This window comes from Vollenhovia emeryi, unplaced genomic scaffold, assembly GCF_000949405.1.
Source record: "Vollenhovia emeryi isolate VEMERY1.0 unplaced genomic scaffold, V.emery_V1.0 DF939254.1, whole genome shotgun sequence".
Taxonomy (NCBI): Eukaryota; Metazoa; Arthropoda; class Insecta; order Hymenoptera; family Formicidae; genus Vollenhovia; species Vollenhovia emeryi.
The window spans coordinates 365,088-391,247 of NW_011967112.1; the positions used below are offsets into that span (position 1 = coordinate 365,088).

Genomic DNA, 26,160 nt, shown 5'->3' on the forward strand with positions numbered 1-26,160 from the left:
AAGCCCGTATCAGACTACGGATTGAGATTGGGATTAGATTGAAATTTGACCAATCAGAGTAAAAGTTACTGAACTTAAGATTAGTAAACTTTACTGTGATTGGTTAAATTTCAATCTAATCCCATTCCCAATCCGTAGTCTGATACGGGCTTTAAGCCTTGTGTCCACGATCCAAAAATTGTGTCCAAGTTCTAGTTTTGAAAAATGTGTAGCCAATCAACTTGCATCTCTTTACGGAAGAGCTGCAAGTTGATTGGCTACACATTTCTCGAAACTAGAACTTCGACACAGTTCTTGTCTCCGTGAGTTCAATGATCGAACGAATCGATGACGAGAGATGACCCGCCATCTCTCGTCGTTCCCCGCGATTACCGACCGGGAGCTCGTCCCAGTCGGTAATCGGTTTCCGGCAAGAGCGATCGGAGACTTCTAGGTGGAAGCGAGAACGACGATTCGTGCGGTTTCCGTGCATGATACGTTCGCCGTGTGTATGCACTTATGCAGGGTAGTGCAGGGGGAGGAAGGGAAGAAAGGCCAGAGATTCAGGCATCAGGGATCGTCGTTGACGTGCTCCTCGCGTACAAGTGACTCGCCGAGCGGGCTTATTCGGACGCTACGATGGTGGATTACAGCAAATGGAAGAGCATCGAAGTAAGGATAGATAACATCGGCCGCTCGCGGATCCAGTTTAATGTGCTCGACGGAGCTCGGGGTCTCGCCGGCCGCGCGTGGCTCTTACGCCGGAGGTTGTGACACTTTAGCGAAACGTCACTCGCTCGGAATTTCGACTCGACTGTGCTGTCGCGTTTCAGAAATGCAGTTTACGTGCCGCGAATACCGGATCGCCACAAATCTCTATCAAATACTAATCCCTTCGCAAGTTTTCTTGTTCTAGTACACGATTTATTTTACTTTCTATTGTTTAATTCTTCCTTAAGGAGACACTTTTGTTATTTAGCGTTTTTAAGGGTGCAAGCTGAGGGCCAGGATCGAATCCAGGCCAGCATGTCGTCATTGGTTACCCGTGCTCGCGCGGAGCTGCGTTTGGAAACGTCACCCGAGTGTCCGAGTGTACCATTTTATCCTTGTTGTTCAACAAATGTTAAACAAGACTGAAACGCTACACCAGGGCTACGTGTCGTCTCGATTTTTTTTTACGACTTGGTTGATTTTCTCTTCCTGTCTTGGCGATCCTATCTTATCAGTTTGTTTTCTGAAAAACTCACTTGTTTCTTGGAAACAATCTTCCGTCGAACAGTGACATTGTATATTTAGATTTTACATACTCGTGTGTTTCCGTATTGATAAGTTTTGTTACTCGCATCGTTAGATTTCAGACGACGAAGATGACATCCATCCAAACATCGACACACCATCCCTATTCAGATGGCGTCATCAGGCACGATTGGAGAGAATGGAAGAGCGCAGAAAAGAGCAGGAGGATCACATGAGGAGGAAAGCAGAGTACGAGCTGAAATATGTTGAATAACGTTTCTCCTCTGTATACAAGATTTAGTTAATTTCTGTTACGACACTCTTCATTTTAGAACGTTGCTAAAACTCCAGGATACAAAGGAGAAGTTGGCCAAATTAGAAAGCGAAGATAAAGAATCGTCAGACTTCACTGCATTGAAGCAGGCGCTTCAGGAACTGGAGAAGGAGGAGAAGAAGATCCAGGAGACGGAGATGGAGATGGAGCGGAAGGAGAAATTGACACCGTGGAACATAGACACTATTGGGCAAGATGGTTTTACAAAAACTGTGATAAACACGGCGCCCGCTAAGAGAAGCGACGATTCGGGCTTGTCCGATGAGGAAAAGGAGCAGCTGATGAAGCAATTCGTCAAGGCTCACGAGAAGAAACTGAAAGAGTTTGGTATGCTGAGAAAGTATGAAGACAGCAGGAAATTCTTGCAGGAACATCTCTATCTGGTTTGCGAGAATGCCGCCAACTATTTGGTCGTCTGGTGCATTAACTTGGAAATGGAAGAGGTAAGTTTGGACAGGCTGATCTGACAATTCTACGTTAATTGATTGTGTAAAATTGCGTTTTCAGAAACACAATTTGATGGAGCACGTCGCGCATCAGTGCATATGTATGCAATACATACTGGAATTGTCCAAGCAATTGGACGTAGACCCGCGAGCGTGCGTCGGCTCCTTTTTCAGTCGCATTCAGGTTGCCGAAGTAGAGTACAAGAATTCCTTTGATGAGGAACTTCGAGCGTTTAAGGAGAGAATATGCAAAAGAGCGGCGGAGAAAGTAGCCGAGGCGGTTAAAGAAGCCGAGGAAGAGGAGAGACAGGCTCGTTTGGGTCCCGGTGGGCTCGATCCGGCCGATGTGTTCGAGAGTCTTCCAGAGGTCAATGGAGATTTGTCTCGGAATATAAAAGCTCGACGCTTCGAGGTTTCCTTCTTAACTGTCTCATATTTGTTTCAGGCCTTACAAAAGTGTTTCGAGTCGCAAGATATTGCCTTGTTACAAAAAACGATAGCCGCGATGCCGGAAGGAGAGGCGACATATCACATGTCACGTTGCATCGACAGCGGTCTGTGGGTCCCCGACAAAAAGTCGAAGGAGACGAAAAACGAAACGAAGGAGACGGAGGAGCAGAGGGAACAGCAGCAGAGCGTTGTCGGGGAAACGCCAGATCCGGAATAAGGCATTTAAGTCGTATCCTACTATCGATACTCAATGAAAATCAGTATCTCACTTGCATCATTTATTCTTTACATAATCTGAAACGGGTACATTAACAATAAAGTTGTCATCTTTGCGAACTCTGGCAATGTGCGATTATTATCTCTCCATCAGCTTTTTCTTTCGTCGTCGCGACACTTGTCGCGTTGGCACGACGTTAACTCAAGGTGAATTAGTTTATAAGACTGAGTTGTCGTTTCATAAATAGAAAACTTGGCAAAAGTTGAAATATGTAACGAGTACCAAGTGGCACAAAGTATTAGGTGTCGAAGTGCTATAATCTTCACTTTTGTGCATGATTGTGTTACTACTGAAATTATCTTTTTATGTTATGTGTATATACATATATATATATATTGTTAACCACAAACCATAATTATTTCAACACTTTATGTCCCTATAACACTAGCATTGTACAATATATTAATCGGGAACAACATCGTTATGTAAATAAAACCACTTATACATCTAAATTGTTTGTACCGTTAACTTGCGAGACGTATAATCATGTTTTGCAAAATTGCTTCAACTTTCGATCTTCAAATTGCCTCCGATTCTGCGCGCATGTCGAGTCATTTTACGTTCATTTTTTCCGAGTATGTCGAATTAATTTCGTATACACGTCGAGGGAACATTTAAAACACTCACACTCGTGTTCTCGGGTATCATTTTTCTTTTGCGGTGCTTTCTTTTTCCCTCTTTGCGACAAAGAAAGGGGGCAAGTTGCGCAAAATGGTCCGTTTATTAAACCAATCCGGGTCAAACGTCACAATTTACGCAAAGAATCTTTCCCATACAGCACAGATGGTTGCAGTTACATTGCAGAAACGTTGCAATCTTGCAGGGATATAAAATTGCAAACTTTCGATAGCAATATTGCAGCAATGTTTCAAAAATAATGAAAATACTATATTTTCTATTTAAAAAATTTTTCTAATTACGAGAATTTTATAATGTTATTTTCGTTGATACCAATAATGGGCGAATTATTAAGTACTTGATCAGTGCGGTGTTGCTCGCAATCTCCATCTATTGCGAAGCGACATAATCTCCTTAGGTTGCCTCGCAATAGCTTGCTGTGCATTGAAAAAGGCCCGGATGCATATGTAATTAGTAAATTCTCTGCTTATGTACAACAACGACAAATTATTCCAAAAATATTGCGCTGCAACATTGCTACAATGTTGCTCCGCAATCTCTCTGAGGGCGGACATTTCAGCGTTGCTGCAATCCTCCAGAAACGTTGCAGCAATCTTGCAATGTAACATTTCTGCAATCTTTCTGTGCTGTGTGGGCGAGTAAACGTCACAATTTACGCAAAGAATCTTTTTTTCTCCCGCAGAACTTACGAAAGTTGTCAATCATAAACAGTGTTTTTTTTATTATGCATTATAATCCGTGATTACACGTGCTTTGTATCGTTGTCACAGCAACTAATTATGTGTTTCTTTCAAGTCGAACGACACGCGAAAGCGACCCCCGTCGTCTCCTCCCGCGGCGAGCACGTTTGAAGGAGCCCGCCGTGAAACTCGAACGCGAACGGTGGCGCCGATCGAGCTCTCGAATCGAGCGGCGGGCGGCATACATATACCGGAAGTACGGGCGCCTCGTCCTTTTCCGGCGCGGCGTTGTCACGGACGTGTAGGTAATATTTTTCGTCTTTCATTCTCACCATGACACGACAGTCGCATCGTCTGCGAGACGGCCGCGCTTGGCTTTCCATCGGGACGGGCGCGGCGCGCCGCTCAGTCGGCGTCGTTTTCGCGCTGTCGCGACACGCGCCCGCACGGAATTCTCTCCGCGGCGGCGTCCATTCCGTCCGTCCGTTCCCGACACGCCTGATGGAAGGCCAGGCCCGCCGTGCTCCGTTCTTACTCGTCATCCTCGCTCGCGTACTTTGCATGGCGACGTCGGCCGGCTTGACATTCTAGGACCGATCCATCCATTCGTTTCCGTCGGGCCGACGGTTAGTGTTGGACTCCTGCCTGCTTTTCACGACAGATTTGTGCTAGAGTTAAGACGCGAGTTCCTGAGCCCCCGTCGAACGATTCGTTGTTTCGTTATTGTGTACGGTACGTATACGTTGGACGGTTGAATGCGCGACGCAGCGCGCGCGCGAGACAGAGAGAGAGAGAGAGAGAGAAAGAGAGAAAACGGGTCGATGTCGAAAGTACGATTTGCGATGGTTTGCGCGATTTTCCCCTCTTCCAAGATGTCGGATTTTCCTCGGAGGAAGCTAGTCGGTAAAACTCGCCGTCGCGCGTCCGACGAGACCGGTCGATCGCTTCGCGAAACACGTCGACGCGTTACGTAACGGTCCGCCGCCTCGTATCCGGAGCGGCCGTTTCGAAAGCACGCGAGCCTCCGCGAGACGATTTCCGGCGGGGAGAACGTGGCATTTTTTTCCCGCGGGCCGTCGCCCGCGTCATTTCCGACGCGCGCGGCAGAGCCTCGACGTGGCGGGTCGATCGGCGGGAGGACGCGCCGCCGAATTTCTGGGACATTCTGGGTAAAGTCGCTCAAAATGGCCGTGCGACGGACGGTGCCTCGATTCGCCGCTTCCGACGCTCGGCGGTCGCTCGAGCGCGAATCCGCGCGAGAAAAACGACGCGACGAAACTCGCCGGGCCTCGACGCGCCTCTCGCCGCGGCGTTTTGCACGGCGCGAGTTTCCCACGCGAAAATCGCCCGTGAGAAATTTCTACGTTTCGTTCAACGGACGCTTTTCCGGTGTGCGTGCGCGCGCTCGCGCGCACGCACACACGCACGCACGCGACGGCGCGCCGCTTGATCGATGCGCGCGCCTCTCCGTCCCCCCCCCCCCTGCGCCGCCCGGCCGTCGGCCAATCGGGCGCCGCGTCCCGTGGGCCGCGCGCCCCAGATTGGCGGAGGGCGAGAGCGACGCAGGCGGCGAGGGAGCGAGATGGCGCGCGCGTTGCATGACGGGAGAGCCGCCGCGACGGCGGTGGTGGGGAGGAGACGAAGAAGCAGGTCTGGTTCACAAAATGGCGGTTTACTTCGCGGAGCCGTGAGCATACAGCGCGCTGCACTGCCGAGTTTCCCCGCGATGTCGAGGCCCGCGGCGCCCAGCGCGGCTTGATATCGCGGCACGTGTGCGCGCGGCCGGTGGCGACGATTAGGGGACAGGTGCGATCCCGGGCGGCGCGCGTCGGTGACGAAACGCCGTTGGGTCGTCGGTGCGACGCGTACGGACCCGTAGCCATGCAGGTGAGTGCGAATCCGCGGACAGCCCCCCGGGGTCCGCGCGCGATCTCGCCGTCGTGCGCGCGGACCCGCGCGACAATCGACGCCGGTGACGATCCGCGGATACGCGCCGCGCGATTACGTACGGTCGCAGCGAACGCGCCCGTCGCGGCCGCGGTGTTGTTTGGAATAGGGGAGAATCGCGCTAGTCACTCGCGTTTCCGCGGCTCGACGCGCGACGCGGACACGGACGAGAGGGCGAGAAAAGCCCCGATGCCCGTCCGCGGGGGCTCCCTACGCCTAGGGCGGGGTCCGTCGGGCCGTCCGGGCTCAGGAAGCCGCGCTACCCTGGCCGCGACTTTTCCCAGCTCTCGCCCACTTTCCCAGCCCCTCAATAACCTATAAGGTTTGTTTACATCGCGTCAACCCGATATTTTTCACAGAAAACATCGCTGTACCATCCTGATCGACGTCGCGAACGATTCCTCGCACTTCTCCCCGGCCTGCCGTCCAGCTTATTTCGAAATCGAAAATGTACCCATTTTCGCAAATTGAGCTCGAATATTGTCGCGCACAGTCCTGCCTGCTCGTCAGGAGTGTGCGGCGCAATTCTCACGGCAAGTACCCGTCGTTTCGACGCCTCTCCATTCGGGTAGCGCCGGAAATATTGTGCATTTTCAACCCCTCGAGGCTCCTGGCGGAAATTTTCGTAGGAAATCCGCAATTTTGGCATGCGACGGGTGCAATCGGGTCCATTTAAGGAGCTTTACACCACTGGATGGTCTCGATTTAACGCAGGTTCTCTTTCGCATCGGTTTCACGAGACCGAGAGAGTTGCAACTGCGAAACGTACTTTGAGCAAAACTGCATCGCCCCGCGACAGATTTTTATTCGGTTCGACAACAAATCCATCTTTACGCGTCACGGCGGTAACATTGAGAACAATCGCGCGCTTGGTAATCGTGGATTAGCGGGAGAATTTTTGTAACTTTTGGAGCGCTAACGGGGTTAGTTGAACAAAATTGTGCAAAAATTTGTGGCGATACAGTTGCTGGACATTACGCCATTTTAATACGTGTGCAAGATACTTTAACTAACCATGGGTTTTATTACAATGCTTGTATATATGTGCGTGTGTAAGCTGTAACTGTGGTTTATAACTTGAGTTTAACGGATTCCCTCCGCGTTTAGCAACACTCGCGCATTGTTTCTCTTAATTAACAACGCACCCCTTCGAGCCATAAAGCGTAAATTATCATAATAATATTGGACACTGCTCCACGAGTAAATCGAGGCTGATTCGTTTTCTTTGACAATATTTGAGCTCAAACTTTTCCCGCAAGTCGTACGTTCTGCCGTCGTAATGTGCAAAACATTGCCGCGGGAAAATGTATGAAAAGGCCCGCGTGCCGCACTCGTAAATTTTTAACAGCGGTTCGCAGCGTCGGCAGTGTATGTTGCAATAGGGATTGTTTGAATATTTACTCGTGCATCGCTGCCCGAGGCCTGCCGGATGGGACTGTGGCATGTATCACTAACGTTTGTTACAGAAAGAGAGCAAGGAATCTACGCTCAGTTAACGTAGGTATGAAAACGAAAGCCCGTGCACTGAGATCGCGGGGGAGAGAGAGAGAGAATTTTTACTTCGCTCTCTCGTAACCCGAGTATTTCCCTTTTGATACACGCTAGACGCGAATCTCAATTGTCACTTTTGTGTTCGCCAGTGTAGACTTGTAGACGTACGAAATTATACGAAACGTCAAGAGAGACACGCAAGCATAATTGGAACACCAGCAAATGTCGTTAACTTGCTTTTAATCTGCTTGAAGCTCAATAAAATACACGCTGAAAAAAAGGTCTGATAGATTCGACCAGTCGTCTGTTGGAAAATGGACGAGTCAGAGTTCCTTTAGGATTTACCAGAATTTCTTTAGGATTTGCCATGAAAGAAATTTCGTAACCAGAAGTTCGCTAGACCTCACTGCAAGTCTGGTAGATCCTAAAGGGGATTCTGATTCGTCCATTTTCTAACAGACGACTGGTTGAATGTATCAGATTTTTTTTTCAGTGCATAATACGAACTAATTAGTGCATAACGTATATCTAGTTTGCTAAACGAATTAAATAATATAATGAACCATATATTTCTGTACGCTTTTACATATCTTAATCGAGCACTGAGATATGTAATTGTTGAAATATCCAATAAATATATGACCTGTTTCAATGATGATCTCTGTTATTAAGCATCCACACCTTTGTTGAGCGTTTCCGAACAGATTCCTCTCGTATGATTATGAAAATGTGTGCGCGATAAGCCGATGCAAACGTGCCGATTACTAGATCTCGAAAGACTCCGCCCGCGTTTAGTCGCGGATAACGAAACGCGGTCGAACGAAAGGATTTCGTTGTTGGATACAAGGAATGCCTGCGGAATTCAGTAATGAGGAATGTATTAACCCTTTGCACTCCTACACTGAGAGAAAAGTCTTTGAAAATTTATTTGTGGCATATAATGTTTGTTTCGCTAAAATAAACATTTGAGGCATATAATGTTTATTTCAGTGAAATAAACGTTGTATGCCACAAATAAATTTGCAGAGACTGCTTTCTCAGTGTATCTCGAGTGTGACTCTCGACATCAGTTTTTATCTCGGGAGCTTCTTCGTCGAGTCTCACTCGACATTTTTTCCAAGTCCGAACCAATAGATGAAATATAATTCGGAGTGCAAAGGGTTAGGCGTTGCGACGCGTGTCTTTATTTCTCACAATTAGTCCCTATGGGTTTTGCATTTCGACACAAAATAATCGTGCAAGTACACGACGTAAACGAGTGTTTTAACGATAGTTTTTGGGTTACCGTTTCCCTTCTCCGAGAAGACAAAATGGCGGACGACGGCCGCAAAATGGAGGACTGAATTCAGGCTGATGGCGATATTTCTGTTTGCGGGCCGATTACCGAGGGAAATAAAAGGACGCGCCAAAGCGTCTCGCCGCTTCCTCCGACTGCGAATTACCTCGTAACCACACGATTGTACCGTCCGCCTGGAATAAAAATTATTAAAAAAAAAGGAACGGAATCAAAAAGATCGGCGGGAGAGAATAATCAATGCTAGGGCGTCTCTGCGATAAGCGTCGACTACGAAAGCGAAAACTATTCCAAACAACACGAGCGACGTGCGATATCTCGCGTAAGGATAAGATTACATGTGGCCGATATGATTGACTTCCAGAAAACGTTAGAATCCGAATCCGGTAAGGAATCCGGTTCCGATTCCGAGAACGAGAGCAAAAGCGACAGCTCCTCTTCCGGCAGTAACAGCGGCTCGGGATCTGGATCCGAGAGGTGGGTATACACGAGGATCCGGCTCGTATCCCTGAAAATTGTGAGATCTGATACACGAACTTGCATCAGTGACGTTTTACCATTTGCCTTACGGGAACGAAACATCCGACGTAGATTGAGTTTCTCAGTTTTTGGCCGCGCATTCTGGGAACGAGAACTTCGCTCTCAGAATGCGCGCTGCCATTCGAATGCCCTATTGATGCCCGCGAGAATATCTCGCGCGCGCGGTTCTAGCTACGCGAGCTACGCTTATACCTGGCGCGAGACACTACCGTGGCTCGTGGTAATTTTTCCGCCTTTGCAAATTTCATTATTTCGACATTGATTAGATTCGCTAATTATTTTTGTGTCTATGGGACGATGCGGTCGGTTTAATGTATTGTCGATACAAAGATTGATTAAACTGAGAATACGAGTGTATATCAGGTTCTCTAATGTGTAAGGGTTCGTCACAACCGGTGCCACTCACAAATGAGCTACTTGTGTATTGCTACAGCTTCGTATAGCACTAACAGTGTCTTAACAGTTTTCCTAATTTTATGTATACCCTACTTCGGGGTTCTTTTTTGTGAGCACACAACCCCCTTTTTTTCATGCCACGTTGAAACGTTCCATTCGAAAACACCGGCGCGGTGTGTTAGATAAACTGCTAATATTAGTCTGTAGCGTTACTCAACATACTTTCGAGCGATCAATGTACGAAACCCGAATCTCCGTGCAAATCATGGGAGAATTTACACACATTTTCAACACTTTAAAGTAAAACTCGATCCAGTTTCGTGCACAGTACGTAGTCCATTTCGATATCAGTGGTTCATATTTGTACATTTGTCAGCACATTATATGCACATTTTCTAATTAGTGTGCCTAAAATTCGGTATGTGCATAATATACTTTTCTTACGTCTCGTACGTTACATAATTTATACGTAGCCTATGTTGGAAATTAATTTACTTGAAATTTTGAAGAAACTTGCTCCCCGGGGCGATCGTTGGAATGAAACAATTAAGATATCGAAGGTTTAGAATTATAGCAATTGCATATTTCTACATCATTTATATGTCAACGATGTTGTATCCGGTAAACTACTCCCACGATTGCGTTAATCATTCTGATGAAATGTGTATTTCGAGCCGCTGCGCCGTCATCCCGTATGTAATTGGTGAAATAAAATATTACCTGGCTGCTTGATGCAGCGACTCTAGCTCCTCGAGCGGTTCCGGCTCCGGATCGGGCTCCGACTCGGAAAAGTCGGAGAAGTCGGATGCACCTGCTGCACAAAGCGATAGCTTCCAGAGCAAAGGCTCGAATCACAGCACCGAGGCAAAGCTTAGAGTTAAACATGAATCTAGTCGCGAGTGGGACGATAATCCTGACATATACGGCATCAGGAGGTCGGGCCGTTCCAGGAAGGAGCCTGACAGACTCGCGACGAATCGCGAGAGCGACAGTGACGGTCGCAAAAAATTTAAGAAGAAAGGGTAAGTGCGACAAATCGTCGGGGGAGGTGGAGGAGGATGTGTCGACTTGGCAGTAACGATCGGTGTAACTCGGGGGCTGAGCGGGTTACCGCGGTAAACTTGCAATGCGCCAATTCAGATATGAAACCAGCTCGCAATTATTGATGGCCAATGTGAAATAGGTAGCTCGTACACTGGGGATCACTGATGCCCTCCCGTATGAATTTAGGCACGCGGAGCACGTACATTTTCCACGTATGTATGTGGAAAATGTACGCAGAAAAAAAAGGATATTCTTTCGAGCATGTGTTTAGTTTCAACGTGAAAATCCTGTAATAAGATTATATTTCGTTAAAGGAAGGAAAAGTTACTTAAACGAAGCAATTTTATATAATTCGATCAAGAAAAATATGTGCCTATTATTGCAGAATAATTTTGTTGAATAGAAAGGAACCAATACTGGTTAGAAGATAATATATTTTTGAATCAAAGATTATAATGATTAAAATATAATATTTAAATAAGACTGTAATATTGTTGGAAAGTAAGATTATTAAATGCTTTCAAAGCCCGGTTTCATCAACATTGTTTAACTTTAAGTTCAGCTTAACTCGTTCTTTGCCTCTTTTCAACTGTTACTTTTAGAAAGAGACAAACGTGAACTAAAAGATTAAAGTTAAGCGACGTTCGACGAAACCGGGCCTAAGAAGATTGTAGATTGTTGCGTATATACAAAACAGCGAACGCGTTAATTTGAGTATGCAAGAGTTGATCTGACACACTTTTTTTTCTATGTATAAACTTGCCGATACGTGCACAAATTTATGTGGGAAGGCGTTAGCGATTCCTAGTCGCGAACTTTGTACCACAAGTGGAATATTTTGACTATAACAATACTATTTCTTACGACTAGTCTTTCGAATGCATTCTGTTTATGTTCCGCACAGAGTACGAACCTGCCAATTTTCACTTGCATCATCGTCAGTGTGTTAGCATATAAATTTAGAAAATAATGCAACGTTATCTTATCAATGCTGGTCGTTACATAACGTCGCGTAATTCTAATGTAGTTATCTGACGGTATTTCGAATGTGTGAATTACTGAATTTATTGCGACGTTCGTGACGCCCTTTTTTTTATCTCAATCGCAGAAGAAACAAACTTGTTTCACTTAATGAATATGCTCGCGTTATCCACACACACACATACAAAAGGTACACTTGTGCATACATGTATTTTGACTGCATAAATATTCATAAGTGTTTACGTTTTTACGTTCTGTTTGCACTAATCGGATTTTACTTTGATTTTGCATATACCTGCTTATTATACTTTCCAGTACGTCACATTGCGTCTTTTTTACATATGTTTACATCTCGAATTTATTAAAAGCTTAACAGACAAGTTTTTTTTTATGTGTGAATTGATATCTATGCGACATTTCCCTAAACTGTTTACAGCTTTATTTCTCCGAAAAATCTTAATCTGTGCGGATTTTATTTCACGTAACAAATACATACAGTTGCACATGAATATTAAAAAAACATGTCTGATTGTTGTTAGATTTTTTTCACAGTTATCACATTTTTTTCAGAAATTGATCTCGTGGTGTTATCTTCGCTATATGCACATTTCTCTACATCTTACACATATTCCCTAGTACACAGAAAGTTTTAAACGCAAACGATAAAAGATTTTTGACATGTAAAAAATAAACTAGCGGCATGTCTCGTTAAGTTGAATGAAATTCGGGGACAATTGTAAGCGCGAATTATGTTCGATGTGATACGTGCATATTCTCATACGCACGGCTTGTTGTTTTAGTTCACACAATTCATGGAATTCAGAGAGTTCAGATTCAGAATCTGACGAAACTGAGACACGTAGACCCCCACCTAGCAAGTCCCTGAACAGGCGCGCTGCGCAAAAGGCGAAAGAGAAAGCCAGAGTGCGAAAGAAGCAGATTTCTGAATCTTCTGACAATTCTTCCTTCGACAGCGATGATAATAGAAGGTACGTGTCGAGAAACGTTGTTTAAAAGAAACAGAGAGAAGAGGATATGAATAGCAGATTCGAATAATGACATAATCATTAAACTTAATCATCAGGCAAGTTAGTAGACGAACAGGCACCGCAGTTAGTTACAAAGAGGAAAGTGAGGAAGGTACCGACAGCGAGGATTTGGTTGAAGTTGACGAGTCGAACGCTGCGTCAACAGAGCCCGACAATGCGGAGACCATTGAACAAATTTTGGGACAGAGGATGGGCAAGAAAGGAGGTTGGTCTGTTTTATGCGATAACCGGGATTAAATAGAGAATATATCTGTTATATAATTGTATGCAGTTACCGGCAACGTGACGACAATCTACGCTGTCGAAGAAAACGGCGATCCTAATCCAGAGGATCTAAGTAACGTAGAGACCGAGGTGCAATACTTGATCAAATGGAAGAGCTGGTCTCACATACATAATACGTGGGAATCGGAGGAAACGTTGAAGTCACAAAAAGTATTTGTTTACTTCCTAAGTCTTTGGTAATTTTCAACCGTGACGTCAGGAAGTACATTCATAATCTTATGTTTATTAGGTAAAAGGATTGAAGAAGTTAGACAATTTTATCAAACGTGAACACAGAATCGAACAAATGAGAGCGTACGCTGAGCCAGAAGAGTTGGATTATTTAGAGTGTCAATTGGAACTTAAACAAGATCTTCTGAAAAGTTACAACAACGTTGAGAGAATTATCGGTATGAAAATTTTTATCCCGGCAGTTAATTGTTTTAAATCATACTTTAACACTCTCTCCTCTTTCTATTATGAATATAAATTGCCGTGATAAATTAATATTTTCTTTTCATCAGCTGACTTCAAGAAACCCGACTCCGAACTTCCTGATTATTATTGTAAATGGGACAATTTGTCGTACGCCGAGGCCACATGGGAGGATGGAACTTTAATAGTGAAAAAATGGCCGGAGAAAATAACGGAATTTCGCGACAGAGAAGAATCCAAAAGAACACCAAGCAAGCATTGCAAGGTTCTCAAATCTAGACCAAAGTTTTACCAGCTGAACGAACAACCTGTTTACATGGGCATAGAAAAAGATTTAATATTGAGAGATTATCAAATGGATGGGCTTAATTGGATGATACATTCTTGGTGCAAGGAAAATAGGTACGCAGATTTTTTAATAAGTAACGACGCTTTTGAAATGTACATTATATATTTATTTGATCTTTTAATCGTCCATTTGTTTTTGCAGCGTTATATTAGCCGATGAAATGGGCCTCGGCAAAACAATCCAAACGATATGCTTCCTTTATTACTTATTTCACACGCAACAACTTCACGGGCCATTTTTACTAGTAGTCCCTCTGTCGACAATGACTTCCTGGCAGAGAGAGATGTCTCAGTGGGCACCTGACATGAATTTCGTCACTTACTTGGGCGATGTTAATTCTCGTAATGTTGTAAGTATTATTTTTAATTTGTTCCGCGACGTTCGGCACTCGGAGACTTTCTAAATGAATTCTCCTCAGATTAGGGAATACGAATGGTGCTACCGAGGTTCGAAAAGGCTAAAGTTCAACGTCATACTTACGACGTACGAGATAGTACTTAAGGACAAAGCATTTTTGGGTGCCTTAAATTGGGCGGTATTGCTAGTGGATGAAGCTCATCGATTGAAGAACGACGATTCGTTATTATACAAAGCACTTACCGAATTCCACACCAATCATCGTTTATTGATCACTGGTACTCCGTTACAGAACAGCTTGAAGGAGCTGTGGGCCTTATTACATTTTATCATGCCTACAAAGTTAGTCCCGTTAAAAATTTTTCTAGATACACGTAGCATACATTTAAAAGGGTATTCATAGGTTTGCTCTATTTTTTTTTGTACTTACATTTATTGTTTGAACGTAGGTTTACCTCTTGGGAAGAATTTGAGAAGCAACACGACAACGCCGCACAGAAGGGATACTCTAAGCTGCACAAGCAATTAGAACCATTCATACTGCGTCGAGTTAAGAAAGACGTCGAGAAATCTTTACCTGCTAAAATCGAGCAGATCTTGCGAGTAGAAATGACGTCCTTGCAGAAACAATATTACAAGTGGATATTGACCAAAAATTACGAGGCGTTGCGGAAAGGCGTGAAAGGTTCTACTTCGACATTCTTGAACATCGTTATCGAGTTGAAAAAGTGCTGCAATCACGCCTTTCTCACGAAACCGAACGAGGCCGAGAGGGAAAAGACTAACGAAGATTACTTGCAGCAAATAATTCGTGGCTCTGGCAAATTAGTGCTCCTGGATAAATTACTAGTGAGATTGCGCGACACGGGACACAGAGTACTAATATTTAGCCAAATGGTGAAGATGTTAGACATTCTCGGTGAATATCTGCAAAAGAGGCACTTCCCATTCCAAAGATTAGACGGAAGTATAAAGGGAGAGCTACGGAAACAGGCGTTGGATCATTTCAATGCCGAGGGATCGCAGGACTTTTGTTTCCTACTGTCCACGCGAGCCGGTGGTCTCGGCATTAATCTCGCTACCGCGGACACTGTGATAATTTTCGATTCTGACTGGAATCCACAAAATGATTTGCAGGCCCAGGCCAGAGCGCACCGAATAGGACAAAAGAATAAGGTAACGCCAGCGTTTGTTTCGAGTCGATGCTCGCTTGCGTGAAGCGAGTGTCAAACTTCAATCTTGTAATCAAACTTATATTGTGTTTATTTAGGTAAATATCTATCGATTGGTTACCAAAAAGTCGGTCGAGGAAGAAATCGTTGAGCGTGCGAAGCAGAAAATGGTTCTGGACCATTTGGTGATACAGCGAATGGACACGACCGGGAGGACAGTGTTAGATAAGAAGAACGCGGGGACCAATAGTAATCCGTTTAATAAAGAAGATTTGACTGCTATTTTAAAATTCGGCGCCGAGGATTTGTTTAAAGACGAGGAAGACGGAGATGAGGAACCTGCTGTGAGTTTATCAGCATACACTTCTGTTGTACATAGAATTTCACAAGCTTCTTCACATCTCACACTTTTGTTAGAATCATTTAGCGCAGAATATTTTAACTGGAAATATAAAATTCTATTGATATTTGCAATGTTATTAATTTCTACACACTTATTCGGAGTTAATGACGTCAGTTTGGTAAACTTAAAATGCTTGACAATAATTTAATTTGAATAATTAATATGTAATAAATGTTATTAATTTCTGTAGTGTGATGTTGATGAGATATTAAGAAGAGCTGAAACGAGAGACGAAGCGCCGACAACAGTTGGCGACGAATTGTTGTCAGCCTTTAAAGTTGCCAGTTTTAAAACAGCATTTGAAGAGGATTTGGAACCCATTAATCAGGCAAATGACAACGACGATGAAAGTAAAGATTGGGTAAGTGCCTTTGTTAATTTATTTCTGAATAAATATGTATATTTCAGTACTCGTATTATCTTTATTGCAAAACCAAATAGGTACATATAAAGTTTCATTCTATTTTTATATATCAAATCATTTATTTAATATCCTTTTGTGTACTTTAGGCGGAAATTATTCCGGAAAATTTCCGAAGGAAAGTGGAAGAGGAGGAAAAGTCGAAGGAAATGGAAGATCTTTACCTACCGCCGAGAAGTCGGAAAACTTTACAGCAACTCAATCAGAGCGAAGGTATTTTTAGAAATATTTTAGAGATATTTGCATTTGAATGTGAAATATGTGAGGAAACGTGTGAATACTACTCTATATTCACTTGTAGGACGCAGAAAACGGAAAAAAGAGCAAGATGATAGCGAGGATGGTGAAGAGTCAGGTAGCGAGGCGGAAGGAAGCGACGATGACAGGCCTAAGAAGAGGGGTAGACCGAGACTGCCGCGCGAGACTATCAAGAGCTTTACTGACGTTGAGGTACGTAATGAGTCGCATTCTATGAGAAATGATTTTATCTTTTACAAATTTAATACAACAGTAATGCTTTTCTTTTATAGATACGACGGTTCATCAAAAGTTACAAAAGGTTCCCGGCGCCTGTGAAACGATTAGATGATATCGCGACGGACGCGGACTTACAAGAGAAACCAATGTCGGAATTGCGCTTCTTAGGCGAGCTACTGATGTCCAGATGCGACGCGTGTTTAGTAGAATTCGAGAACACCTCGAAAGAGAATAAAGGTGGCGAGGAAGATAGCAAAGGAGGACCGGGTCGTAAGAGAGGACGCGGACCGACCTTTAAGATTGGCAATGTAATGGTGAACGCGAAGTCTTTCTCGGCTGCGGTTAAAGAGCTCGAGCCTCTGGAGCAAGCTCTGCCGTCTGATCCTGAGCAACGTGCTAATTGGCACCTCGACATCAAGTGAGTCGAATTAATTACAATTTATAATTGGTTGAAAAATTAATATAGCAAAAAGAATGACCGGAGTAAAATTGAAACTTATTTAAAATTACATACGAAAGATTTGAAATGTTTTATTGCAGATTAAAACCAGCCAATTTCGAATGCGACTGGAATATCGAGGATGACACTAGATTATTAAGGGGTATATATCAGCACGGTATGGGTTCGTGGGAGGCGATAAAAGCAGATGCCAGTTTGCAACTTGGGGACAAGATCTTTCCCAATGGCAATAAAGTGCAACTCAAACGCGTGAATGCACGCGCGGAATATCTCTTGAAGCTTTTGAAGAAGCAGATTGATCTTAAGTTAGGAGTGGTAAGGTCACTTGACATATGACATGTCAGCGGACATGTCTTTGTTAATCTTCTTTACTTCTACAGGATTATGCCTTTCTTCTTCAATTAGAAACCGAATGCAAGGTAATATCCCACCCTTCCCATCCTTTCATCCATTCTTACACTTTGACCAGCAAATGGTATGAAAGAGTTGTGGAATGTGAATTGTAATATTAATATGTATAGCATGTAGTTATGTTTTCTTTTTGCACTTAAAGTTGCCCGATTATTCCAGACGCGAATGAGAAAGCCGAGAAAGACCAAGGAGATGAAAACTGCAATCACTAAAGAGATTGTAGAAGATAACGACAGTTCTGGTGATGAAAACAAAAAATCGAAATCCAGAATTGATAAAGTGAGTTTTAATAAACGAAAGACTAGCCTTTTACAATTTGTGAATTTGTATGAATTATACGCATATGTTATAATTATAGTCTGCGGTTAAAAAAGAAGAAGACAGCATCGCGAAGAAAGAGATCAAGGAAGAGATGGATAATCTATCGGATGAAAAGAAAAAAGACAAGAAGGCCAAGAAGGAGAAGAAGGATAACAAGAAGGCGAAAAAGAATAAGCAAGTAGCAGGTCCCATGCACTTTACTGCGAATAACGAACCGAGGGCTGTCGATGTAATCGGCGAATTAGACCCACCAGTATTTGACGAGGTTAATTATTATTCTTTTAGCAGATTTACACATTTTTCTTATAACAACTTCACTAAAACAAATATTTAAAATGCGAATGATAAAATATAAGGGAAAAAAATGAACTATTATTATGTACTACTTTATCATACAGTGCAAAGAAAAGATGAGGCCAGTAAAGAAGGCATTGAAGGCCTTAGACACACCGGATATGTCTCTGAGTGAGGAAGAGCGAGTTGCTCGCGCGCGTCGATGTCTTTTCCAAATCGGGAATCATATCAACGCATGTCTGGCAGAATATAGAACTCCTGAACAAGTCGGCGAATGGAAAAGCAATCTCTGGTACTTCGCTTCCAAGTTTACGAACTTCACAGCGAAGAAGCTTTACAGGATGTACAGGAACGTGGTGAAACAAGATGGCGATAGTAACGGCGCCACATCCAGCCCTGATAAAAAGGAAGACGCGTCTGGTACTGCAAAGGTATTGGCCGCGTTAAACTCGCTATTTTTTTTCATTTAGAAAATAAAAACAAGTGAAAAGAATTGTAATTATTTTCTATTCTATTTGATAGAAACACAATGAAAAGACGTCTCACGAGAAACATTTCGATAAGCAACAACAGGCAGACAGCAGTAATAAGGATAGCAGAATAACGAAACGTAAAATTGACGATATCGAGGAGAACTCGAATAGCAGTACGCAAAGTAAGAAACTCCTCACGAGTATTTCCGCTGTTAGCAGCAATCTCAGCAGCACGTCTGCAGTAACTATTGGTGCTCTTACAATTACGCCTATAACGTCGGCGCCAAATTCCACATCGAGTACTACTAACAGTGCAGACATATCGCGACACAAAGAGCAAAAGGAATCGAAGCACAAAGATATGAAAAGAGATAGGGATCGTGACAGAGATCGAGACAGAGGACACGACAGAGGCGATAGATTAGGCATAGGGAAAGACGAAAGAATGAGAAGGGATGGATATAACATGGGGCATTACAGTGGTAGCAGGGAAGATGATCATTGGTTACCTAGAGACGGGAGAGATATGAGAGACAGCAGAGATATGAGAGACAGCAGGTACGGGTAAGCTCATTTTCTATCCATATATTTCAATGTTAAAAATGAACCTTGCAGTATTTAATTTCCGCATTTAGTTTAGAATTTGTTTTCACTCATCCAACGTTAAATTATTTAGATTATAAACTATTAGTAGAAATCTTTGCTTTTATTGCTTTTTAACTATTGCAATTTCTTCCGATAGATTCGCAGATCATAAACGTGATCGTTTCGAACCTTACGGTCGGATGTCTAGTGGTTATCACAGAGATAGAGACAGAGATCGGGATCGTGGTATGCTCATGAACGACAAAAGAAAGTGTGTAGTAGCGATCTCATTTACAAGCTTAGCCAATGATTTATTTGATAAATTTTGTCTTAATGTGGATGGTTTTTTTTTAGTGATTATTATACCCGATACCCACCGAGTTACGGATATGGACCAGGTAGCTATGGTGGTAGCAGTGGTGGTAGTGGTTATCCTTCTCCGGATATTCCATCGACTCACTACAGAAATCGTGGCTACGCGGGTGACAGCTACCCGAACGAATGGCGGCAGAACAAAGATTACAGGCGAGATTTCGATAGAAGACCACCGCCACCAAACGCCAACTCCTAGTGCTTCTTTCTTCCTCGGTTGTGACACGGTATCAAAACCGTTTTGTGCATAATTTTGTTGCGAGTGAGAGCGTTTGCGACGACACTGATTCTTTCATTGCATGGGAGAGAAGTACTGAATGCACGGTGCACAATAATTCTGTGAGCATGCACCATACTTGTATCTATGTATAAAAAAAAATTATTCTGATGTTTATCATATGCGGATAATAACGATATTGAAGGTGTCTAGGACGTGTGTGGTACTCCCTATTAGAAACTTTTACGGTTAAGTAGATTGTGGAAAGGAAGAAGAAACGAGGGAGATCGAGTTATAGCTTTAGCGTATAACTCGAAATAATAAATTTTTATATATCGGAACTTACATATTGAAATTCGACAAGGGATGAGAGATACGAACGAGTTAATAGTGTGTATTCGCTTCTTTTTAAGTGGAGATTGTAACCAGTATAATTTCGTTGAATCTTGATCGTTGCACGCGAAGATCATTTTATTCGAAGTGATTTTTCCGCACGAAAATCCGATAAGTTCGCCCAATTATACTCAAGTACAACTCTAAAGTACGATTGTACGATTTTACAATCCTTTTTTATTAATAAACTAATTCTTTTTCACATATTCGAGTTCGATTTTATCATTGTGCAATTGTGAGGAAAATTCACTGTTGGAATCATGAATATATATTTTCTATTGCATAGCCTGGATGTGGCCCAGTTTAACAGTTTGAAATAGTATCTGCTCCTGCTAGTGTTACTAACATTGTCAGCGTTTGCACAAATTAATCGGTGTTTTCAAAGATCTTAACATTCTAGAGCGTCGCAGGTTCTAGGTAATACTAAATGGGCATTGTTCTGAATTGCTCCCGAACATTGATAGAAATCAATTGATTATGTTGTATCTTTTGTATATTTCATTTTAACATAAGTAAATTGCTTCCGCGCTACGCGCATATATTTTGCATTTTCGATTGTATCAACTAATTATATATATATATACATATATATATATATATATATTCAGTTTAGAAACTTAGCTTGCGCACATAACCGCCTCGAATAATGATACCTGATTTCGCTGTTCTCATCTGAGAATCGGAGAGTAACATATTTAGCCAGCTCTACGCTAACACGATCCACTCTGATGACGTTGCAGTAGATGTAAACGGACATAGTGCGTTGTATAATATCTGTGAAATTGTACAAATCTAACCAACATATAAATTTTCTATATGTAAAAAAATTGAAACACTTAAAAAAAACATCGTGTTTCACAGAGATGAGATGAGATGATAGTGTCCGGTATGCACACTGAAAATCATCATCTATTGCACTTGCTAGCGAAATACCGGTCGCAGGGACAATGCGCTAATTCAGTAACTACCGAACGTAATATGTTACGCAAATCAAAATACAGTGAAAACACAGTTTGGCTCACACCTTCTTTTTTTTTCGATAGTCTTCTGACGCGTTTGTGATTTAAAGAGTATAGGAATAGGTAAGAATACTATTTTTGCGTTCATTATTTTATGGTACCATAGTTTTGTATTCTGAGCATACAAAACCAATGTGACATACTTGTAAATATTAGCATAAGATCGATAGTTGTACTCTGTTCGTATCGAACTGTTAAATCACTTAATACAGCATTATGCTTTCCTTATTTAACATAGAATGCGAGGAGGTATTTGCTACCTCAATTTTGTTTCAGCCAAAAGGGAGAAGAAAAAGAAAAAGCGGAAAAAACATTGATATAAGGATTTTATATTATGTATAGTCAAGAGCATCCCTTATAAATTATTAATATTTTTCTGTAAGGATTTGAAATATTGATTCTAAAGATAATCATGTTGTCCAATTAATAATGAACTGATATGATATTTCTTCTTCTTTCATAAGGGAAGGCTCCTCAGTTTTATATTCATCGAACATGCAGAGAAAAACAGGGTCGAGCTTTCCTCGACTTGTAGAACGTACGTTATATTGTATGATCCGAGACTATCGACACTGCATGCTGAACACAGTCGTATTAACAGTGTATAAAATAAATTATTTTGTAGATTATTTTATGCGCTCTTGTGAAGCCAATTTTGCAATTTTCATGTGCATTTCTGTAAATAGTATATGAGAAAGTAAGGTAACATATTCGCGACGATACAGTTTCGTGCTAAGAAAGAAAAGAACGTAGTTAATATTTGTTTGGAGGCAGGGTTGACTACGTGGCAACAGAGGTCTGCTGATTAGAGATTTTCATTTGCGAAGTGACGATTCAGGTGCAGTGATAGCTATTTATAATTTATTGCGAGCATTATGGGAAACGGCGATGCGGCGTATACAACAATGCACAGTACGGGGGTAAGAAAGATGCGAGTTGTAAATATCGATTCAAAGAATGAAATACAGTGGTATATAGTGAAATAGAGTTTAATGCGTATGTTAGATATGTAAAGCGATCATAACGTATTTTATCTATCTTTATTGTAGATTGCTCTGCGTTTCTGAAAATATATCTGCAGAAAAGTTTTTCATGGTAGTGGTGAGCGTTATTTGTGTCTGAAACATAATATCCCCATGCATGCACATATATTCAAATATACAATCTGTATTTTTAATTTATTTGAATGCGATGTGTAATATTCTCGAATAAAGGTCTTTTTATAAAGAATACTTGAAGATGTGGATAACGGATTAAATACAGGTACAGTGGCTTATGGAACTGATCAAAGGTATTACACAAATGGAGACTTTATCGACAGTGCTTGAAAATGGGCGTAGCGGAGTAGTTCCAAAAAAGAAGGTGGATGTAAAGTGCTGGAAACAGCCATTTGCAATTTTCGCAATAGTTAACGAGTAATTAATTATCAAAAATCGTCGTCTTTGCCCTGCCCACTGTCCAATTCAAGCGCGTGGCGAGATGTGACCGCACGGCGATCGATATTGCCAGGCAAGGGCTGGGGACGCGAGACGCGAGAGTGGCGACGTAAGCTCGCCGGCAACGGCGCGCTGTCCCCCCCCCCCCCTCACCTAGCAATATCGATCGCCGGTACCTTTAAGGTACCATTTCATGCGCAGCATACTGCCGCAGCAACTCGCTGCTATTGGTTGAAGAATTGTTACTAGATGCTGCAAAATAAATTTCACCATATTTTGCTTCATCGCTGTGAAGTTCAATTGAACGAACAGCAAAGCAGCAGACACGCGATCTAGCCGGCCAGTGCTGCTGCAGCTATTCCTTTTCCGTGAGCAGCAAATATGCTGTAGTGAATTTGGATCACGTGACTAATTTGCTGCTGCTGCATGCTGCGTATGAAAAGGCACCTTTAGAATTCGGTCCGAGAAATTTTATAGCCAATCAATTTGCAACTTTTACGAAAAAGCAATAATTTTATTAGCTATACACATTGCTCAGACCGAGATTTTGGATCGAATTCTAGAATCGTCGACACCATGGCTTTACCGACAATCTGACAGATGTTTGGCAGTAACATCTCTCGAGAAAGCCTGCAACTATTTTTACACGCCATGCTGATCTTTTCTTCGTCTTCTAGAATTGCATTTTTAGACTTGCGGTAATTAGAAGTAATCTTTTTTTCTAGGCTATTAATCTTAGTTCTAATTGCACGATATATTGTTCTTATATGTTATCCCTAGACTATCCTGGTCTTATTTTGTATATATTTATTGTAGAATTCTTGTATTAAGCAAATATTGTCGTCAAGTATGCAAAAAATTAGTAAAATTTGTAATTTTTTTGAGTTTTTGATATAAAGTCGACCAGCATAGTGTAGATTTTGCTGCGTACTTTAATTCCGTAACAGAGTTTTGCATTTCTATAAAGCCAATTAAAAGATTAGTTCTAAACAAAAATGTCGACAAAACAGACGGGTTTAGCATCCTCTTAAGATTCAACGCCATACATGCGGGGGTTTTGGTCATAAACGAGCCGATTGCAGAAAGACTACAACTATAACGTTCTCCGAGAATCTATGTCTTTTTTTTTTATTAAAAACTACAATTCCGTATTCAAATCTCGTCCGTTCTTCAGCGGACTAGTAAAGTACGCGTTCGTTGATGTGTCATAATGATAAACTCTAACAATAAGTTAAATCTTAAAAACATGAGAACTTTTTTGACCATGTCTGGCAAGTTTAATATAGTTGAAATTCATAACGTCTCGATCACAGTTTTTGGTCCTTTTCAAGTGATCTAAAAGTTACGATTAATGTTAGTACAAGTTATATAAATGTGTGACGATTAATGACAAGAAAATTTGGCGTGAGTTCATAGAAATATGTGAAGACTAATAAAATAAGAAAATTGAATGTGAGTTTTACAGTCAGTGGTAAACGTGTAGAATAAACGGTGAAATTTCAGTGATTTAATATTATTAAGGGGCGACTTGTAAGAATCTTCCTATTTTTAAATCTTAAACTTACAATGGAACTTTTAATTCTAGTGAGATCATTGTTAATAAATCATTGGTATCTATAAGGGATATTAAAACGCATTTTAAGGCCAGCGTGAATATAAATTTATATAATAAGATATACGTACATATTGATAAGCGCACATTAATTATCATATATATTAATTACACATCGAATTAAATAGATGAATTGTTCTCGATAGTGTTCATAAAGTCGCTTAATGTAAAAGGATCCTTCACTTTTTCTGCCTAACTCAATAATTTACTTTTAAAATATCTTGAAACATGTGTGTAGCAGAACCATTACCCAACAAATTGTAAAACTGTTAGCATTAAAGTAAAAAAATTAAGTGTGTTAAAAAAGAATTCTATTAGTGAAAATTGTATCTTACTTTTGCATTTGTCTCTATTTCACAGTAGACGATATAACCTCGAATTTAATATTATGTTTATTCATTCGTTCGACCAGAGATGTTTTACCAAATGCAGCACCGGGAGTGAGCACGCCTCCGCTGTAAAAATACAATAACATAAAAATAAAGCTGAAGTTTAACATGTAAATATTATTGTATTTTTATTATTTATATTACAAATTCAAAAACTGCGATATATTCAAGAAACGTCCGTAAGATAGACACGAGAATGATTAATGATTCCTCACTCACTTGTCAGGCATAATATCGGTCTCGTTAAGGATTGTTATTGCCGATAAGATTGTCATAATACTGGTCGTTTCGTATGCAGGAGAAACAACGGAGACTTTAGTTATTACTTCCTTATTAGGCGGATTCGTATATTTGTTGGTAGGTTCGGCCAACATTTCGGTCCATCCACGGGCTCTCATCGTAAAAGAAATTGTTATCGATTTCCATGCTTCCAGATTCGGGTTTTTGTCACTGATAAAACCCAATGTAAATAGAGAGGGATACTGCAAATATCGTGTTTAATTATCTCGCATTATCTAAATAGTTTTGACACTCGTAAATATTTCGATACGTACTTTTAAAATTAACTTACGACTCCACTCTATGCGCGTCATGAGCGATAACATTATTACAACAATGGAGAGTAACAACAACTCAAAGAAAGACCTAATAATAAACGTACGTTAGTAGAAATTATTTCTCAACATTTGTGACATTTTTATCGTTATATGTATACTAACGGAATCGTAGCATAAAGTTGAACTTGCGCAGGCCTCTGTTTGTATTTGTCATACAAGAATCGCTGTGTACGAAGAACCAGTGGACCATCGGGAATGAACCCAAGCGGTACAGACCATCCTTCAGAAACGTCACTTTGATGCACTCTACCTCTGGTAATGAACAGAATTATTAATGCTGTTTATCATAAATATAATAACTATTTCTTCTTTTTTTAGGTTGACAAAACATAATTTATAATTGTACACGTAATGTTTAGACATATATACCTTGATTTTAATTTTGGCGTGAATTCAGGCAGTTTGGTAGGATACAATTTGTTGCGTAATGTTTGTAATATGTTTGCATGAGTCTGAACATGTATTCCACTCTTGTAACTTCCATAATTCAAACACGGACCTTTGTTATCAGTGTTGGTTAACCACATTTTCAAATGGTTGGGTACCGTCTAGTTAAAAAGATAAAAGTTAAGTTAAAAAGTTAGAAAGTTCAATAATTTTAACTTAACTTAGTTTCATTATAAACTGTTAACTTTTAACTTAACTAAGTTATATTTTATTGGTAACTTTTAACTTTTAATTTACTTTTCTTACAAATAGCCATGTGATAAACAAAGGCGTCGCGAGTTGCCGCGCGCCTGTAAAATTCAAAGCAATTCACGTGATCGCGAGTCTCTAAGATTTTGTAAAACAAATTTAACTTTTAACATTTTAATTTCCTTTTATTATTAACTTAAGTTTAATTCAATTAGTTTCATTATGGGTTAATTTGTATCTTAACTAAGTTAAATTTTTAAAACT

At 41.5% G+C, this 26,160-nt stretch overlaps 3 protein-coding genes across 8 annotated transcripts in view; 2 read left to right on the top strand and 1 right to left on the bottom strand.

The window, feature by feature from the left end:
• Nucleotides 1-409: 409 nt before the first annotated feature.
• Nucleotides 410-3,174, top strand: LOC105559799 (hsp90 co-chaperone Cdc37). The gene is made up of 5 exons (XM_012008388.1): nt 410-651; nt 1,331-1,464; nt 1,548-1,992; nt 2,057-2,362; nt 2,441-3,174. Exons 1-5 carry the CDS (start codon nt 619-621, stop codon nt 2,660-2,662), a joined length of 1,140 nt encoding a protein of 379 aa, XP_011863778.1. The 5' UTR covers nt 410-618; the 3' UTR covers nt 2,663-3,174.
• Nucleotides 3,175-5,688: 2,514 nt separating this feature from the next.
• LOC105559800 (chromodomain-helicase-DNA-binding protein 1) lies at nt 5,689-22,304 on the top strand. Of its 6 annotated transcripts, none has more exons than XM_012008389.1 (24): nt 5,690-5,928; nt 6,348-6,521; nt 9,138-9,250; nt 10,447-10,731; nt 12,535-12,723; nt 12,819-12,988; nt 13,055-13,218; nt 13,298-13,457; nt 13,572-13,884; nt 13,973-14,180; nt 14,250-14,530; nt 14,638-15,364; nt 15,459-15,704; nt 15,954-16,124; nt 16,274-16,397; nt 16,486-16,634; nt 16,715-17,079; nt 17,202-17,436; nt 17,692-17,811; nt 17,891-18,118; nt 18,252-18,578; nt 18,670-19,184; nt 19,363-19,476; nt 19,560-22,304. In XM_012008389.1, the coding sequence occupies exons 1-24, from the start codon at nt 5,923-5,925 to the stop codon at nt 19,774-19,776; spliced, it is 5,601 nt and encodes a 1,866-aa protein (XP_011863779.1). In that variant the 5' UTR covers nt 5,690-5,922; the 3' UTR covers nt 19,777-22,304. The 6 variants fall into 6 exon arrangements, with proteins under 6 accessions (XP_011863782.1, XP_011863779.1, XP_011863780.1 ...); XM_012008390.1 differs by having other exon boundaries at nt 18,670-19,178; XM_012008391.1 differs by having other exon boundaries at nt 10,456-10,731.
• Nucleotides 22,305-24,299: 1,995 nt separating this feature from the next.
• The window catches only part of LOC105559805 (probable mitochondrial saccharopine dehydrogenase-like oxidoreductase At5g39410), a 9,846-nt gene continuing 7,985 nt past the window's right edge, over nt 24,300-26,160 (bottom strand). The window contains exons 5-10 of the mRNA XM_012008399.1: nt 25,945-25,997; nt 25,630-25,808; nt 25,363-25,512; nt 25,198-25,288; nt 24,863-25,125; nt 24,300-24,709 (exon numbers count right to left, since the gene is read on the bottom strand). Coding sequence (XP_011863789.1) covers nt 24,604-24,709; nt 24,863-25,125; nt 25,198-25,288; nt 25,363-25,512; nt 25,630-25,808; nt 25,945-25,997 — 842 coding nt within the window. The 3' untranslated portion in view covers nt 24,300-24,603. The remainder of the gene's footprint in view (nt 24,710-24,862; nt 25,126-25,197; nt 25,289-25,362; nt 25,513-25,629; nt 25,809-25,944; nt 25,998-26,160) is intronic.